At 37.8% G+C, this 18,654-nt stretch overlaps 1 protein-coding gene and 1 long non-coding RNA gene across 2 annotated transcripts; one reads left to right on the top strand and one right to left on the bottom strand.

Annotated features, from left to right (window-relative positions):
- The first annotated feature begins 7,926 nt into the window (after window positions 1-7,926).
- Window positions 7,927-13,300, top strand: LOC117613012 (ABC transporter I family member 6, chloroplastic). The gene is made up of 6 exons (XM_034341657.1): window positions 7,927-8,512; window positions 8,650-8,871; window positions 9,028-9,150; window positions 9,359-9,535; window positions 10,253-10,353; window positions 13,092-13,300. Exons 1-5 carry the CDS (start codon window positions 8,105-8,107, stop codon window positions 10,337-10,339), a joined length of 1,017 nt encoding a protein of 338 aa, XP_034197548.1. The 5' UTR covers window positions 7,927-8,104; the 3' UTR covers window positions 10,340-10,353; window positions 13,092-13,300.
- Window positions 13,301-15,038: 1,738 nt separating this feature from the next.
- LOC117613011 lies at window positions 15,039-15,874 on the bottom strand. Its single transcript, XR_004583645.1, has 2 exons — window positions 15,463-15,874; window positions 15,039-15,296 (listed from the first exon to the last, which is right to left on the bottom strand). It is a non-coding gene; the product is annotated as an uncharacterized LOC117613011 (long non-coding RNA).
- Window positions 15,875-18,654: the final 2,780 nt, after the last annotated feature.

The following is an 18,654-nucleotide window of genomic DNA, read 5'->3' as shown; positions in this document are numbered from 1 at the left end:
GTGAGCAATCACGAAATCACCAGATCTTCTAAGCTTAATGTCCATATATAGAAGGAACCTAGCCTAGGGAGACAACATTGCACGTTTAACAGAATTGAAACACAATTAAATTACTCACGCTTGTGACTATCTGTTCTGATAAACATCAAATTTTATCTTCCTTGTTTGAAATGTGTGTGTGTTTGAAGATTTCTCTGTTCCTGACATGAACACATAAGACATCCAAAAAAAGGACAGGTATAGTATTTAGCCATGTGTAAAGGATGCGCTCCAAGGATTTCTGGATTTGAGCTTGCTGAAAAAAGGATACATCTGACACGGTTCTTAGGCAATGGACAGCTATCTAAAAGGGATTAAAAAAAGTAATTGGCAAAATCACGAAGCACGAATTACACTAAGCAGGTAGGCATTGTGGATAAAAAAGATAACCAGAGATGTTGGCTGATTCAATCAAAACGTTGAAGATCTAAATCAAATAAAAGACACTGAAAACCCATTAGAAAGGAAATATAATGAAAACCAAAGAAGATATCAATTCCCGAAATTACGCTAGTAAAAAACTTCCTTCTACCTATCATGGAACTCACGATCCCACAATACCATATGATGGAAGATCTTTGTTTTGTTTCCACAAGTTTCAATCAACAGCACCTACAGATGACATTCCGAACCATAAAATTACCATTTTGAGCCATCATTGACATTTGAAATACTGAAGGAGAGCTGGCTCCCCAGATAATTTATTGGAAGAAGAATGACAACCTCAACAATCCCACCAGGATCCGTAACTCAAGGGGTCATAGTGTAAATGTTCCCAAAAAAAATTTAGAGAGTTTTCCTTTGTTCTTATCTATTTTTCCTCTTTCAAATTCTCCAATTTTGTGGTTCCAATTGTGATATGACATAATGAAAGATAAGTTGAAGGTTGGGTTACTTGATGAGTTTTTGTCATGCTAACATCCGGGTTAATGGAAGGGTTGGCACTTGTTGTGAATTTTAGATACCCGCAAACATTCATTAATCTAAACACAAATTATACTCGCAAGTGCACAAGGTCAATCGTAATTTAGAGTACCAAATAGGAGGTGATTGAGTTCAACTTTCAATTAATCTAGCCTAATTTACTTCACAAAACACTTTTTCTACTCTAATTATATAAACAAGAAATTAAGCACGTAGTGTAAGAACCCAAAACAAAATATCTAAAAAAGAAGAAAATATCTAAAAAGTAAGGAAAATATCTTCTTGCAAAAAGACAATTTTGCCCTCGCATTATTTAATGGGGGAAATTTTGACTTTTTGATCGAGAAAGAATTTGGGAATTCCGCTTACGCCATTGCGTAGAGCGCGACGAAAGGAGCTCGTAGACACGGAGTATATCCGAATCGGAGCCGTAACGAAGAAGTTATGGTCTAAAAACCGCGAAGGGCAAAATGGTAATTTGGCCAAAAAGTCAGATTTTATACCCCTCTCTCTTCTCCCCGTCACTCTCTCTCTTCCCTCTCTCTCCCTCGCGTCGCACCCCTGCCTTGCGACCGTTCAGCTTCCAAGCGACGGCCTGGCCACCACAGGCCAAGCCGATCTCCGCTGTGGGTACCGACGGGTCCACCTCCGTGTCGCCGTCACAACCTGACCGACCTCAACCCCGGGGCCTCCCTGAGCTGGCCGGAAAACCATGTTTTCCGGCGGAGGTTCCTTCGAAGCCACCCGAACTTCCAGCTCGAAATTCTCCTTCGTTTCTCCACCAAATCGATCGAGTAAGGTATGGTTTCTCAACTATTTTTCGTGTTCTAGCTGTTGGGTATATGGGCTTCGATCGATTTTAGCGTTAAGGGGTTCGATGTTCGACTTGAAGTTTGGCCGAAACTTCGGCCCTTCGAAACTACTATTTCTGGTCACTTTTTGGGGGTGGTCCAAGAACAAAAGTGACTCCAAATGAGGTGTTTTACCTAGGGTAGGAGTTTGGAGTCTTGGTTCCGAGATTTTTCGGCCACCCGAAATCGCTTTGGACACCCAAAGCTGCCCGCGCGAGCTGGAGCGCGTGGGCGACGGTAGTGATGAAATTCTGTGCAGTTTTGTGACCCTCGTGTCGTCACGAGCGCGTAGGATTTAGCGGATGTCAATTCGGAGTCCGTTTGGGCCCCGAACGGATTTTCCATATCGCGAGATCCGTGGGTGCAGTGTCGTTTAATCGTTGGATCGCGCTGAATTTTGGATATGTCGGTCTACGTGATTTCAGGATCACTCAGGATTCGACGGATCGCGAATCGGAGTCCCGGATACTCCGAAATCTCGAACCCTGGGGCTAGGGTTTGGATTTTAAGCGATAACGCGATTTTGGCTAATCCGACCGTCCGTTTCGGACCAAACTCGTAGAACATGGTTCCTCCTCTGTAAGGAACCTTCAGGGGAGCCCAGATTGGCCATCGAAGATCGTGGACCCACTGGGTCCCGGATCGGCCGATCTGGCAGTTATCGCTTAGTAAGGCTTCGGGTCTCTTAAGACCGTTCTAACTATCTAAAAAGCTAATGTGGGCTCAGGAGTAACTTGATTTTGAGTGCACGTATTTCTAAGAGCCGGGGCAGGGTGTTTAATTTAATTCTTTTATTCAGCAGTTTATTGATTTATTATTCATGGATAATCAGGCATCAGAGGTCCAGTCGACCTGCAGGAGAAACCTTCGAATGGTCAAATTAGCTCGGACCATCTGTGAGTGGACTTTCTTTCATAAAGGCTTTATTTAAATCAGTTGTATAGATAATTTCTATAAATAAGATTTCATAAGTGATTTATATTGATTTATATAAATAAGTTTTCATAAATAAGTTTATTTGAATAATTTCAGTATTTGATCTTGAATAAGTGATATTGCATATTTTCGAAGCGTGATTAGCATTGTGAAACATCTTTATTTTATAATATTGGTTGAGCAGCAGACTTGAAGATTTTAATACAAAGGTAGAAGTTAGTTCAGACTTATCAGATTTCAGAAAGTTATCAGATTTTTTTTAATTAGACCACCATGTACCCGTTTCTTTATGGTGATTACCCAGAGTCGGACCGATGTCTACGGACATCCAGTCTGATTATAGTTCAGTCAGTGCACTTGACTTTGCCTCACGAATTTCGGGGACGCTCGGACCGTGAGTGCCAGGATTTGCGGCTCGGCAGACTTGGTGTCCCGAGACCTGCCAGGATTTGCGGCTCGGCTGACTTCGTGTCCCCGAGACCTGCCAGGATTGCGGATCAGGCTGACTACGGTCCCCTGCATCCTGCCAGAGCGACTCGAGCTGACTTGGTGTCCTCGAGGAATCTGCCGGCAGATCAGGCTGATCATAGTCCCCTGATTTCGCCAGTTTGCGGCTCGGGTGGACTGTGTGGCGCCCGAGACCCGCCAGGGAATTGACGGATATGACAGGGGTACAAATAGGTGGTATTTTCAAAGGATTTTGAATTTCTTTTATTCAAGTCCAACTTTCAGTTATTTTATATCGGTTTCTTTGATATTCGTGCATTATATTCTATATATTTGTTCAGTTATACGAGGATATTCTTCAGTAGCTTTTACCTGCTTATGGTTTTCAGCTATTTCAAACCAGTTTCTTTGATATTTACGCATTTTATATCTTCATATAATTGTTCAGTTTTACGAAGCTACATACATACGATTATATATATATTCGGATGAATACCTTACATTAAACACAGGTGAACTTTAGCCTTACTTATCAAGTTATTTTTACTATAGGGGTTATTATGATTTTTAACTGTTTTCATAAATCTTATGTTTGGTCCACTCACATTTTCAACCTGTTTTTTTTCGCCCCCAGGCCATAGAAATACGCGGGATCCACCACCGGGCCATTCAAAGCTTCCGCCTCACCACGTAAGGTAAAGTTTTGTAGTTGGAACCCTGAAACTTAGAAAATGCTCTGATATATATAGTTGAAGTTGGGAAACTGGAGTGGAGATCTGTTATTTGGAATATTCTGGCAGTTGGTGTGAATTTATGGGTTGTTTAACAGGTGGAAATTTTTGGGATTAGTCCAAATACAGGGGAGACTCTGCCGAAATTTCGGCAGAAGTCTAAGGGAAGTTAAAAAGAATTTGAGACAAGAAGGGTAAAAAGGTCATTTGTGCCCGACATTGCCAGGTGTCGGACACGCATAGGACTTGGCTCGAATTCCAAAGTGGAAATTGGGTCGGGTCCTGTCACGTAGCATACTCACGTAAACACAAAAGGGGTTTTTCAATGAATGATTTAATAAACTAAAACAACCAATAAGACAAAACAAGTACAAAAATCAAAGCACACAAAGATGAGAGTTCAAATTGATGAAATCACTAACTAGGACAATGAATACACCACTACTGATCTGATCTAGCCTCTTATTCACCTACCTATTAGCTAATCAATTGATGTTGCTGTTTAGTTTTCCTTTTTCATGAATTACCTACGGTATTTAGGCTAACTCCTATATTCCTACTCATGTTTCCCTCTTTTCGGCCTAGTAGGCCGATTGAAGGATTTTTATGGTCTTTTTTTAATTGAGTGTGCAAGCGTGCCACTACCAAGCCACTAAATTTGGCTTGAATGGAATGCGAGTAGATGATGCGTCTAAGATATGAATTTAATCAAATGATTGTTAGACCAAGCAAGGAACCTCCTCACGGCCTAAGTTCTTTCACTACCTCGGGTCAATGCTTTATGTGAGCAACCAAGTGATGTGTAGTAGGGATGGCAACGAGCCAATTAGGGGCGGTGTATAGCAATACCATCCCTGTCCCCACTCCCCATACCCGCCCTTGTCCCCGCCCTATCCCTGGTTTGAATTTTTGGGGAATCCCCTTCGAGGTTTGGTATCCCAAACCCAATCCGAATCCCTAATTTTTTTAAAAATATTATTCATGTTATAACACTTAAATTTCACCTTAAACTATCATTCAATTGAATTTCATTCAATTGAACTATAAAATTTCACTCAACTATTTAAAATCATCTCAATTTAGTTTGACAAAGTTTCACCATTCTACAAAGCTTAGGATAACTTTTAATTGTTGTGGCATTCATTGCAGAAGCAGATACTGATGCATAATTGTTGTGGCAGTCATCCCATCTAACACACTAGATGTTCATCATCACTGAGCATGAAAACACTCAAAGAATCAAGTGGGGATTCTCTGTTAGCAACCAAGACTATTGGTGTATTTGGGATTGTGTTGTACCACACGGAAGTATTTGGTAGAAATTTCAGGTCTGAAGAAGCCTAAGGCGAAGGTTCCTGTGGTAAAATCATATACTAATAATTAAAACTTCGAAGAATCCTATCTTACAAAAGTTAAGGTAACTTTTAATTGTTATGTATTTATTAATTCAAAACAAATACGTTACCTATCAGGCCGGGTTTGGGGATGGGGAAGACAATACCATCCCTGCCCTGTCTTCGATCGAGTATTTTTAAAAATCAGGGATCTCCATACTCGGCCCTATTTTTCCCCCGAAATCTCATCGTTATGGTCGGGGACCTAACCCGACGGGGATTTCTGCTATCCCTAATGAGTAGTATGTGGAAATGAAGAATGAATGAGAAAGTAAAGGGGATGGAAAGGAAATGCAATTAAACTTAATGGAAAATGTGAAAAGTAAATTAAAGTAAGGCAATGATGGAAATTAAATTGAATTCGATTACATTCAATTGAACTATACATTTTCACTCAACTACTCAAAATCATCTCAATTTAATTTAACAAAACTAATAAAATCATATAATAATAAAAAGCTTAATATCACAAAATGTCCATAAGATTTACCAAACTATCAGATTGCATCCTTAATATTTTTTTTTGTCATTCGTGGTCTTCAAGGTTAGTATGTGTGCTCACAAATGGTCCTTCCCGTTAGGTTACATAAAAAACTCCATTAGTTTGCTAATGTGACATATATATATATATATATATCACAAAACTTCCCTGAGGTTCACGCACCTATCACAAATGGTCTATGCGAAATTTTTTTGATTTTTTTGATTTAAATTTCATAAAATTTTTATGAATTTTAAATTATTTTAAAATATATATTGTATTTTAAATACAGGTGACAATATATTATTGGATATATGGACTCAACATATATGTCACATCAACAAACTAATGGAGTTTTAAAGACCAATTAAAATTCATAAAATTTAAACATGAAAAAACCAAGGGTTTAGGGTTCATAAATGGTCCTCAAGGTTAAAATCCTTCTATTAATGATTTTTTCATTTTTTCATTTTAAGAATTTTAAATTATTTTTAAAAAACTCCATTAGTTTGTTGATGTGGCATATATGTGGAGCCCACATCTCCAATAATATAGTGTCATGTGTATTTAAAATACAATATATATTTTAAAATAATTTATAAAACAAAAAACAAAAAATTTATGAATTTTAAATCTAAAAATCTAAAAATTTCGCAAGGAAATTTGTGATAGGTGCGTGAACCTAAGGGATATTTTGTGATATATATATGCCGCATCAGCAAACTAACGGAGTTTTTGACAGAACCTAACGTTAGGGACCATTTGTGATTACACATACTAACCTTGAGGACCACGAATGACAAAAAAAATAAAATAATAATAATAATAAAAATGCAATCTGATAGTTTCATAAATCTTATGGACGTTTTGTGATATTAAGCCTAAAAAAATATGTCCAACGTTTCTCCATTTTACAAAGTTTAGGGTAACTTTAATTGTTATATTATATTAGATTATATTATATATTTAGTAATTAAAAACGTAATCAAAATCACCTCTAGCATGTTGTAAGTGTTTCTTCAGTAAAATTTTCTAAGTGCTTTTAAAAACCAAGGGTTTATCCATGTGAAAGTTAAAGGACTTTGTTTATATATTTGCTGGGCTTAAATCCTCTCACTCAGAAATGGATAAACCATTTATGCCTAAACTAGCTGCCATGAATGAAAGTTTTTGTCAATTTCATCACTTTGTTTAAGGTAACTTTTTATTTGTTATATTATACAATATATTTTGTGACCAAAAATAAATACATTACTTATCGAGCCGAATTTGGAGATGGAGATGTCAATACCATCTCCAATTCATCTCCGATCAGGTATTTTGAAGTGCAAGAAATCAAAAGCCGACGGCTTAGAGAAGACGCCGTTTGAAACTCTCCAAATATGTTGCTGTTACAATTACTGAAAGTAGAGAAGTGTATGCTGTTACTCATATCACTGAAATTTCTCTGCGTATAACTGAAAATTGCTCATTTGCAATAAAGCTGTTGTCACTCCCAAGGATAGATGGGTGGAGGAGAAAGGGTGGGGCTGTGGGCTGGGTTTTTATTATTTTAACTTTAAAATTTTTATTTATTTATTTACTTTTATGTATTTGACTTTTATTTTAGTCAAAATTACAAATTAACCTTTATTATAAGGGAGATTCACTATTATACCCAATATGGGGGCCCAAATTATAAAAATACCCTATATAAAATGGACTTTAGAAACACACCCAAAGCCCATTTACAACATAACAAAAAAGCTTTTAACTTCTTATAAATTACAAAACTGCCATCAATTTCTTAAAACAAGCCCAACCCCAAAATCTCATAAAAATACCCAAAGCACTCAGTAGGGCATCAAAGTAATTTAATAATCAATATTAAATTTAATAAGGCTAGCTATCATTTTTTGGATTTTTTTTGGGTTTGTTTATAGGAATTCAATTGTGTAGGGTTTATTTATAATATTAGTGCTAGAAATGGGTATATCACTAAATATCTCTTATTGTAAATGGAAAATTGATTGAAATTTGAAAAACTTAAGGATAAGGGCCAAATTGACTATTTGGATAGGTTTGCTAGATTTACTGATTTTTTAGTTTAGTGGGTTCAGTTGAATGGGGTCGAGTTGAGGAATATTTCAGCAATTTGCCCTTTTAGTTATTGTCTTATTTATTTATTTATAAATATTTTATTTTATTTTATTTTATAGTTATCGTCACTCCCTCCAAAGTCCAATCTTCATAATTTCCAGGCTTCCACTTTCAGAGAGAGAATTAGAATTAGGGTTTGCACTTGCGGTGATAAGCAACTCTATGGCTCTGTTGCCATTTAATCACCCTTCTTGCACTCTTCCCTCGCCACCACCACAATCTTCTTCTTCTTGTCTTATTAGGTATAATTTGCCCTCCAATTCTCCAGTATTTACAAGTTCTGCAGTCCTCCGCCCTCTCCGTTGGTGCTCAAACCACCACCAGCTCCGGTCTCTGACGCCGGGGAAGGTGACGGTCAGCCTCTCCTCCGCCGTGGAAACTTCAGGTTCAGGCAATAACAGTCAAGTTGAGGAAGGAGAGAAGAAGCTGCTACTCCAAGTCAAGGATTTAACGGCGGTGATTGCCGAATCGAAACAGGAGATTCTCAAGGGCGTTAACCTCACCATCTACCAAGGAGAGGTTCATGCCATAATGGGAAAGAATGGTTCAGGGAAGAGCACTTTTGCCAAGGTACCTATTAGCCCTGCCTTGTCTTTGTCTTGTTTGGAATTAATTCGGAACAATTAATCAATTAATTCATATAAAAGATAAAATTGAGAAAATGAAAATGTGCATCCGTACATTCATTCATTCATTCCTTAGTTCAGGTTCTGGCTGGGCATCCGGAATACGAAGTTACAGGAGGCAGTGTGGTGTTTAAAGGGGAAAACTTGCTGGAAATGGCAGCAGAAGACCGGTCACTTTCTGGGCTTTTTATGAGTTTCCAGTCTCCAGTTGAGATCCCTGGTGTCACCAACATTGATTTTCTCAACATGGCTTACAATGCCCGCAGAAAAAAATTAGGACTGCCTGAGCTTGGACCAATTGAGGTAGCTAAAACATTCACTGTTTTCAAACCAGCTGACTCTGGTGGTTTAGTGCTTCATTCATATTTTTATTTATGTCATTGCAGTTCTAATGCTTATTTCTTTCCCAAACTTGATCTTGTTTATGTTCACTCATGTCTTTGTTTATCCTCATTGCAGTTCTATGCTTATATCTTTCCCAAACTTGATCTTGTGAACATGAAGACCGACTTCCTCAATAGAAATGTTAATGAAGGCTTTAGTGGAGGTGAAAAGAAGCGCAATGAGATTTTACAACTGGCGGTATGGCTATCATTCATAGTTAATCTTCTTGATTACGTGATTTTGATAAAGCGAAACTTTGTTCTTAAGAAAATGCCTTACGATATTTGTATTTCTTGGAAAATATAGTAGTAAGCTTTTAATAGGTTGTCATCCCTTCACATTTCTTTAAGCTGTACTTTCTTCATTGCATGTCTTTACCGTATTCATATGCATCGTCGTAATGCAGGTTTTGGGGGCAGAATTGGCTATATTGGATGAAATTGATTCTGGGTTGGATGTTGATGCATTTCGAGATGTAGCGAAGGCAGTGAATGGGTTACTGACTCCACGAAATTCTGTATTGATGATTACTCATTATCTACGACTTCTAGAATTTATAAAGCCAACATGCATCCATATTATGGTAAGTCATTGGAAGAAATAAAAACATAAATGGATGAGAAAGGTTTTGGGTCTTAGTTCGTGTTTTTTGTTGCATGAAATTAGAAAACAAAAGGAACAAGTAAAAAGGAATTCCTTAAAATAGAACAAGTAAAAAGGAATCCCTTAAAGTATGACATTGTGAATCATCTAGGACTACTTAAATACATGGTTTAGATTTTTGCGTTGCTATCTGAATGGTTATGGCCCCTTGTAAGCAAATGCGCTATAGGTCAATTGATAGAATGCCATCAGATGCCCCTGATACAGTAATGGACGCCATTATTATTTCCCCTAGGAAAGAAGAACACATAATATGCCGGGGAATTTTTTAGTTGCTTTCTTTTGGGACAAATAGGGCTTGGTTCATGCCTCCCAGTGAGTTGCCTCCCATTTTTATTTTTATCAATGAGTAAACAGGGCAGAATTAGAGAGTTTTATTATAAAAGCCCCACATGCTTATAGCGTAGGAAATATATAAAATGAGTGTAACTTTGGAGCTACATGTTCTTACTTTACTAGAACTGGAAAAACAAAATCTGTTTCTTTTGTTAAATGAAAAGTTTAATGTTTCAGAAGGCGTAGAAAAGGTACTCAATATGGTTGACTGCCAAGAAATTATACAGAATAATAAATAAACATCTGCTGTCTAGATTCACTTTCAGTTTGGATTTAATTGTTTAAATGATTGATTTCATAGGAGGATGGGAAAATTGTGAAGACAGGCAACATCTCCTTAGCAGAGGTACTAGAAAAGGAAGGGTACAAAGCAATTTCTGCAGCATAACAACATGCAAAAAGGTATTGCTATCTCTTTCTCTCTCTTAAACCTCAAAGTATCTATAGTATTTAAATAAAAATCAGAGTCATTTTTATCTGACTTATTTAGTGAAGCTTTGCAATATATTGTACTTGAGTCAGGAATTTGTCCATTTCAGTTGTTGAAGGTGGGGGGGAAAAAAAAAAAAAAAGAGAAAGAAAGCTGGGTTTTGAAAAGCTCGTGTTGTTACTGATTGATGATGCTATTTAGGTGTAAAACTCCATTTAGGAGGCCCTCCGTTTGGATGAAGGAATTGAAAATTACATAAAATTCTAAAATTGCGGAATTTAGATTTCCATCATTTCAATTTCCGGCAATTGAAGATTTTAGTGTTTGGATTTATGTATGTCGAATTTTGTAAATGACGGAATTTGGTGAATGACACTATGGAAATTGTGAAAATACGCATATTTTGGTGGAAATTAAACTCGGCGGGAATTTTATGCCCAAATTTCCACGATTTTTTTCGCGCGTCATTTAATAAATTCCGCGCTTAAGTTTCCAAATAAGGAAATTGTCAATTTCTCCTTTTTAATTCCCAACTTTTAGCTAAATTTCGAGTTATTTTCCCTCATCCAAACGGAGGGAACCTTTTGCCCTTGATTTGGGGTCTTTGAAGTTTTGCTCTGTTTTTCTGTGTGCTTGTACTATTCTACCTCTTATATTTTTTGGTAGCCTCGATATTGCACACCAGCTCTTGCTTAGCATGTGATTTTCCTCTGAAATTGTTGGAGGAATATTACATGTGACGTTTGCGAATGAACTTGACAGTCTTGACGTTTGCGAATGAACTTGACAGTCTTTTACATTGATGTCAAGGTTATGTGCATTTAAGTTTAAAAGCAGTTACATGTCTGTACTAATAATCTAGTGTAACCACCAAGGTTAGTATTGTAGATGTGGTGACACCGGAATTTTTGGAAACCAGCTCCTAATTTCAGCCCCAAAGGAATTCCAAATTCTTACATTAATCACTCAATCTCAAGGGGTTGTACCAGGGTCCGAATTTCGAAGTTAAAGCAGAGATTATAATGCTGAAATTTAATTGCAGACAAGATTAATTTGGAAGCCAAGTCTGTCTAGAACTTATAGGTTTTTTACGGAGCCCCATTTGGAATTTTCTAAAAGAATTTATCGTCATTTAAGTGAAGGTAGTGCATGCTGTCTGGAACAACCTACACGAGAGTCCAGAAAAAGAGTCCACCCATTTGCATATTTCTCAGTTATCATTGTCTTGGAATGCCAAAAGCCACCTATCTTGGAGGGTTGTTCCAAGGATCTATTGCTTTTAAAACTCCCCATTTTGTTTCTGCTGGGCCATTGAGCATTGAAATGAAAGTTATGAACTTTTATCCTTAAACTTCGTATCTCCTTGGTGGCCTCTCCATTGGGTTGTGAGTTTTCTTAAACTCTGTCTCTCCTTGGTGGTCCCCATTGGCGTTTCTTGGGTGGTTAGTGTTCCTTTGTGCTTCTATCTGAACCTCCGGTGTCATGTGGACCTGTTGCAACAATGATCCATAGTGTTTTCTAATGCATTATTCATGACCCTTCATGTTACCCTTGAGGGAAAACTAACTACCCCTACATGCTTTTAAAGGGAGAAACAGAATACATCTATTAGTAGAACATACCATTTTATAAGCATAAGAATTAAAAATAGGTTAGAAGTCGATGGAAATATTTTTGCTCAGCACTTTAACTCAAGGTGTACCCTCACCGCCCCTTTCAACACTTGACATGTGTTTATTGGCATAACCATAGTTAACTCTTTGGTTTGTATTTATGAAACTATGATTATGTCAATGGAAATGTGCAAGTGTTGAGAAGGGCGGTGCAGGTACACCTTGGGTTAAAGTGGCGAGCGAAAATGCTCTTGAACTCAATAGGGTGTATCCTAAAATTTGTATTATTTGCCAATAAATTAGAATCATATAGCATCTAATCAACGACTGAAACCCTACAAGATATGGCATGATCTCTGCCAAAAATAAACAAATCTTTGATAGTAAATCATCGGGCCGAAAAAACATAGAGATTGCAAGTTGCAACTTCCCTTTTGTAATGTTGGTGATTGAGAATCATTAGATGCCCAAAGTAAAATAATAATAATAATAAATCAATCAATCAATAAAAGCACCCGAATTCAATTTAACACACTTGAACCAATTCAGACCTAGAATGAATGTATGTATGTGAAGTTGTTTGGAGATTGGGGAAAGGAGTGAATAAAGAATGGGAAGTCATTGAAAAATAGAAGTCTACAGAGAGGAAAACCAATTCTGCCTGCCCCATTGGGAAGTCACTGAAAGAGTGTCACATTGTAACGTTTAAGATACTTGATCAATAGGACTTTCAGTAAACTAACTGCAACTGTGATTGTGGAGCAAATCAGGAGCTGTGAACTGAAATTCCTTTGAAGGACTGTCAATTAGAATTCTGTTTCCAGAAACAGTTCAGAAGTTTCTGCCCTTAGTTTGTTGATTCCGAAACAATGACATATGTTATAGGCCAAAATATATGATGTTTGAGGGACGTCTGGATCACCTTTGCTTGCATTTCTTGAGCAACTTCAATTGTCTTGCAATTCTCATTAGGAAAAGAAACAAATTACTTGATACATTTGTTTGCTGTTGCATCTGTTGTGTACAAGTCAGGAAATGCATCTGTTGTATATAAGTCCGGAAACTAAAGTTCTTTTGGTTTTTCTTCATTCTTGCAGATGTGATAGTCTTCGGAAAACGCAGGTGCAGATGTGATGCAATCTTCAGAAGACGCAGGTACAGGAACGGGGGACACATTTTTGACACACATTATAACACACTTTGTAGACCATTAGATTAAAACAGTTTTAATTGTTGAGATTGCATCTTATAATGTCTACGTTGGAAACATCCGAGTTCAATTTTCCTGTGCCTTCATGTTTCTTTCTTAATATTTCACCACCTGTCCATACTTAATAGAGAGATCACGAAGGTTAACTCGAGTTGATATTGAATAATCAAACAAATATTGAAAAGAAAACTTTGTTTTTAATGTACCCTTCATCTTCTTCCTCTGACTTTCTAACCATCCAATGAGAAAAACCCATCGATCAAAGTTCAAACCCCATCCCAATCCTTTTAGAAGTTGAAACAATAATATTTCAGAAGTTGAAACAATAATAAAGCCCAAATTGGCACTCTTCCACCGTCTTGATCCCTCGACATATCGATGTCTTGATCCCTCGTCTTGAAACAAAATAACTTCAGTTTCGTTAGGACAAATGGTCATGTCGTCAATTTTATTAACTTTTTATGTTAAATTTAAGCATGTGCCTGGCACATGATGTACTGTTGAGGGTGAAGATCGAAAATTGCTTCACTCATGGACATGGGCAATTCCTTGCGCACCCAAACCTCACACTCACTCCCCCACCACTGCGACTTAACTCTCCCCATCCATATAACTCCCTCCCTCCCCAAGCCAAGCCCATTAAAACCCACCACCAATCAAGGAATGATATATCTCCCTTCCTCCAATCCAACAAAGCCATGGACAACCACCTCTTAACATCGAGCCTACCCCCGACAACAATTGATGGCGTCTCACAACCCACACCTCCACCCAAACCATACCCACCGTCCTTGTGATGGCTTCTGCCCCTCACTCTATATCATATCCTCGATTTTGTTGATGAAAACAAATTTGAATATTTCATCTTGTAGAAAGAGGGGTTGGGACTGGGTGGGATGGTGAGGGTGAAGAAGGCTTGGTGGTTGTTGTGGGTTGTGTCTATTTAGGTGGAGTTTGGTTGGAGAGGTTGTGGCTACCACGGCGAGGATAGGAAGAAGATTTTTTAGTTTTTAGTTTTTATTTTTATTTTTTGGGTGAAATGAATATTTAGATTGGAATTTAAAAATAATACATAAAGACCATTTTGCCCCTACATTTAAAGGAAAAGATAGCAAAATTGACGGTATGACTATTTCTCCTAACAAAATTGAAGTTGAAAGACCACCGAAACGATTTTGAAAATTGAATGACCAAAATGCGAATCGAGTCAAAGTTAAGGAACAATTAGGCCTAAAAACCCAAAAGTTGTGTGCTGGCTTTTGTTTTTGGGAATTTGGACGATGCATGGAGTTAGGGCTGGAGTTTGATATAGGGAGGGAGAAGGTGGTTGTGGGGGTTCTTGGGGAGGTGGTGTTGGGTGGTTGTGAGTGTGGTTGTAGAGGGCTTGTAGGATTAGACCGAAATGCCTTTTTATGTGAAAAAAAATTAGAATAATTTGACTGAAATTGAGATTGTGCTTGAATTGCTTGAAACCCAAACTACGTGGACAAAATTGAGATTGTGCTTGAATTAGAATAATATGTAAAAGCTTGCTGCGGACTTTTGGCCCTTGTTAACGTCGTTGGTCTCGCACAATGCCAAGAAAAAACAAAGATAACTGGCCGGCAAAATAATCCATTTTGGGCTGATTAAAATATTCACATAAATATAATATTTAGATTAAAAAAATTATGATCTTTTTTGGACTGCAATTTTACAATACCATTTGTTAACATGTCTTTATTAAACAAAATTGATAAGTTTGGAAAGTTGCCGTCTGACAAAAGATAATATTAGGTGTTGGAAATTTGTCACTTAAACTTCATTAGCTAATAGCCTGATGGGAAAACATAAATTAGTTAAAAAGTTTCTATGATCATGTCATACGTAGTGATTGTGAATGCCACCTGTGTGGCAAAGCTGATTTCCCACCTTTGTGGCATGAAATGCTGATAACATTACAATCACTACTAGAGTAAAATCACTATGAGTTAACTTTCAGCTCGGGTTGAAATGTGTCCCTACCCTTGATTACGATGCGGTCAAAGTACGTGTTGAAATGTGGCTCTACCCTTGATTGCATCAGTTTGCTGCTAGATTTGAGCCCTTAGGGCTGTAATTGGGGGAGTATGTCAAAATATGAAACGTATAAGGGAATATTATTTTGGATTAAAAAAAAAGAGAATATTATTTATGAAATTTTTATATATATTCATATTCTTGTATGAGCTCATATTTTTAATACGACGGAAACAGAGAAAGGTCCAAAATTGACGTACCTTTAAGGTATTTGGCCTCATAAATCCTAGCCCAAAGCCCCCCATCCTTGTTCTAAGTCCTCCAACCCATTTTAGCAAGCAAGGCTTGATTCATAGCAGAGGAGTTCTTAAAACCCAACCCTCCTTTACACTTAGGATGACAAACCAAATTCCACTGACATAGATGAACTTTGGTTCGTTTTTCACTGCCTCCCCAGAAAAAATTTCTATTCAATTGGTCTAATTCATCACAAACACTCACAGGGAGTTTAGTAGTTTGCATAGCATAAATAGGAATAGAGGAAGTCACAGCTTGGATTAAAGTTGCGCGTCCTGCATAGGAGAAAAGTTTGTCCTTCTAGGAAGCCAACCGACTGTTCACCCTATCCAACAACTTCTTATAAGTAGCATGAGTACCCCTTGTATGTAGAAGTAGCATTAGTCTTTGTTCAAGTCACTAGTTTGAGGAGAGCCACAAATACAACTAATCTCCTTAGCCACCTCTTTCGGAGTATTGGGGAAGCAAAAAACAACACATTTATCATAGTTTACAATTTGTCCTGAAGCTTGACAAAAAAGCTCCTAACAATCCTTCATAATTTGAGCTTGTTTAACAGAGGCTTCAGCAAAAAGAATAAGATCGTCTACAAAAAAGAGGTAGGAAACCACAGGCCCAGATTGAGAAGATTTAACAGCTTTCCAACTACCTTTTTGAACCAAATCGAAGATGATGCGAGAAAGTTTTTCAACACACAGCACAAACAAGTAGGGGATAAAGGGCACCCTTGCCTAATACCATTCATAGGAGTAAAAGAATTAGTGAGCTCCCCATTAATAAAAATCTGATACTTGACAGTAGACACACAATGCATTATCAACCTCCTTAAATCCGCAGGCAAACCCAATTCAGCCAACACCACCTCAATAAAATGCCAATTCAATTTGTCATAAGCCTTAGAGAGATCAATTTTCCAAGCCATAAACCCTTTCTTGCCCTTAGAAACCTTGAACTTAATGCATAAGCTCCTGGGCAATAAGAATGTTATCTGGAATATGCCTTCTAGGCACAAAACTACCCTGGTTAGGACTAATTAGACTAGGCAAAATAGACCTCAATCTAGCCACAATGATCTTGGAGATGACTTTATAAAGAGTTGAACAAAGACTAATGGGACGAAAGTGCACCAAAGTCTGGGGATTACCAACCTTAGGTACGAACGTGATAAGGGTATGATTCAACTTAGCAGGAAAGGAACATTCAGTAAAAGCCTCGGTCAATATAGCATAAATATCATTGGCACATTGGTTGGTTTTGAAATAAGCAAGGGGGAAAACCTTCTATCCCAGGGCCTTTAAGACCTCCAATACCAAAGAGGCTTTCTTTAACTTTAGCCAAATCCACTTCCTTAGTTAAAAAATCCAAATCTTCGCCACTAATCAGAGGGAAAAGATTAGGAATATCCAAACCAGTAGGAGTCAAGTGTGATTGAGTAAAGAGAGACACAAAATGCTCAATAGCCAAGGCTTTAATACCTGGAGCAGTCGCAACAACTATACCATCATTGTTCCTCAAACTCTCAATTTTATTTCTTCGCCTTCGAATCACAGTGGTGAGATGAAAAAAATTTGTATTACGATCCCCTTCNTGAAGCTACTGTAACCTAGAATTTTGCTTCCAAAACTGAGCTTCTTGCTCAAGAATTTCTTTAAAATCATACATTAAGGAAACCTCCAGCCGACTGAGAGAAGGATTAAACCCTTTGCAAAGGGCCTTTTGAATACCATTTAGCTGGGCTAATAACCTGGCCTTTCTCAACTGGAGATGCCCAAACACATTAATATTCCAATGTTTAAGAGGAGCAACCAGCTGAAAGGTCTTCTTCATAGCAGAGCTGTCCAACTTAACCCAAGTATTATTAATGAAATCATCAAACTTCTCATGCTTCAACCACATCGCCTCAAATCTAAAAGGGTGAAGATGAGGGGTAGCATGAAAACAAGACTGCAGAGAGATTTTAAGGGGATTATGATCTGAAGTAGTTCTAGGTAAATGTCTAACATGAGCATCAGCATATAACCCTCTCCAATTCATCGTGCAAATGGCCCTATCAATCCTTTCACTAACTTTTGTATTCCTCCAAGAGTATTTAGGACCAGAAAAACCCAAATCCACCATACCATGATCGTCAAACCGCCTGCTAAACCCTTGCACTCTAGAAGTCATAGCTCCACCCAATTTATCATCCACAGACAACATCTCATTAAAGTCACCAGCTAAAAGCTAAGGCAAATGATGGCATTCCACAACAAACTTGAGATATTCCCATAAACTCGCTCATTTTCTAATACAAAGACTGGCATAAACAGCTGTAAACAACCAAGGAGAACCACCATTCCAGGAAACACAAGCTGAAATAGTTTGATATGACGTTCCCATAATTTCCACCTAAACTTTGCTATTATCCCATAATAACCACAAACCACCAAAAAACCCAACAACATCCACAATCTCAAAACAAGGAAAACCCAAAGACTTAAAAACAGAAATAGCTTTCTCACCACTGATTCTCTACTCATAGACGAATAGAATATCCATACAATGAGTCCGAATTAAATCCAATATAGTAAACTTAAATTTGGTGCTAGCAGCACCTCGAACATTCCAACAGACTATATTCATAAGGAAAAATCCAAAGAAATAAAAAAACAAAAAGGCTCAACCCATCAAATACCGAATGTCACACCACCTTCACTAGTTAGGGAATGACCTGCCATCTGAGCATCAGAACCAACACCTTTTCCCTCAAATAAATCCATGTTTTCACCTTGGGCCACATCAACACCAGTAGAGGCATCAATAGCCACTGCATCATCCTCAAGACTTAAAACTGGCCTCAGAATTAACATCTTCTTCCCTTATATTCCGGGGTTGATGACCAAAGATATGCACACCATTCTCTATGCTTGCATCATGGTTCCCCACCTAGCTATCAATTTTCTCACTAACCAATCCAGGCTGCCCAATTTCCTTCCCACTGAACTGAACAACACTAGTCGAATTAGAAGCATCAAAAGTAGTCCCTAAGATAAATCCATGTTTTCACCCTGGGCCACATCAACACCAGTAGAGGCATCAATAGCCACTGCATCATCCTCAAACTCAAAACTGGCCTCAAAATTAACATCTTTTTCCCTTATATTTGGTGGTTGATG

The sequence above is a fragment of the Prunus dulcis genome, unplaced genomic scaffold, assembly GCF_902201215.1.
Source record: "Prunus dulcis unplaced genomic scaffold, ALMONDv2, whole genome shotgun sequence".
Lineage (NCBI taxonomy): Eukaryota > Viridiplantae > Streptophyta > Magnoliopsida > Rosales > Rosaceae > Prunus > Prunus dulcis.
Note: the sequence above shows the minus strand (reverse complement) of the source record. Positions and strands in the feature narration are given on the sequence as shown.

Coding starts and splice junctions, on each gene's coding strand:
- LOC117613012 (XM_034341657.1), top strand. CDS start 8,105: ATGGCTCTGTTGCCATTTAATCACCCTTCTTGCACTCTTCCCTCGCCA. Junction 8,513..8,649: donor GGAAGAGCACTTTTGCCAAG/GTACCTATTAGC, acceptor TCCTTAGTTCAG/GTTCTGGCTGGGCATCCGGA. Junction 9,536..10,252: donor CAACATGCATCCATATTATG/GTAAGTCATTGG, acceptor TTGATTTCATAG/GAGGATGGGAAAATTGTGAA.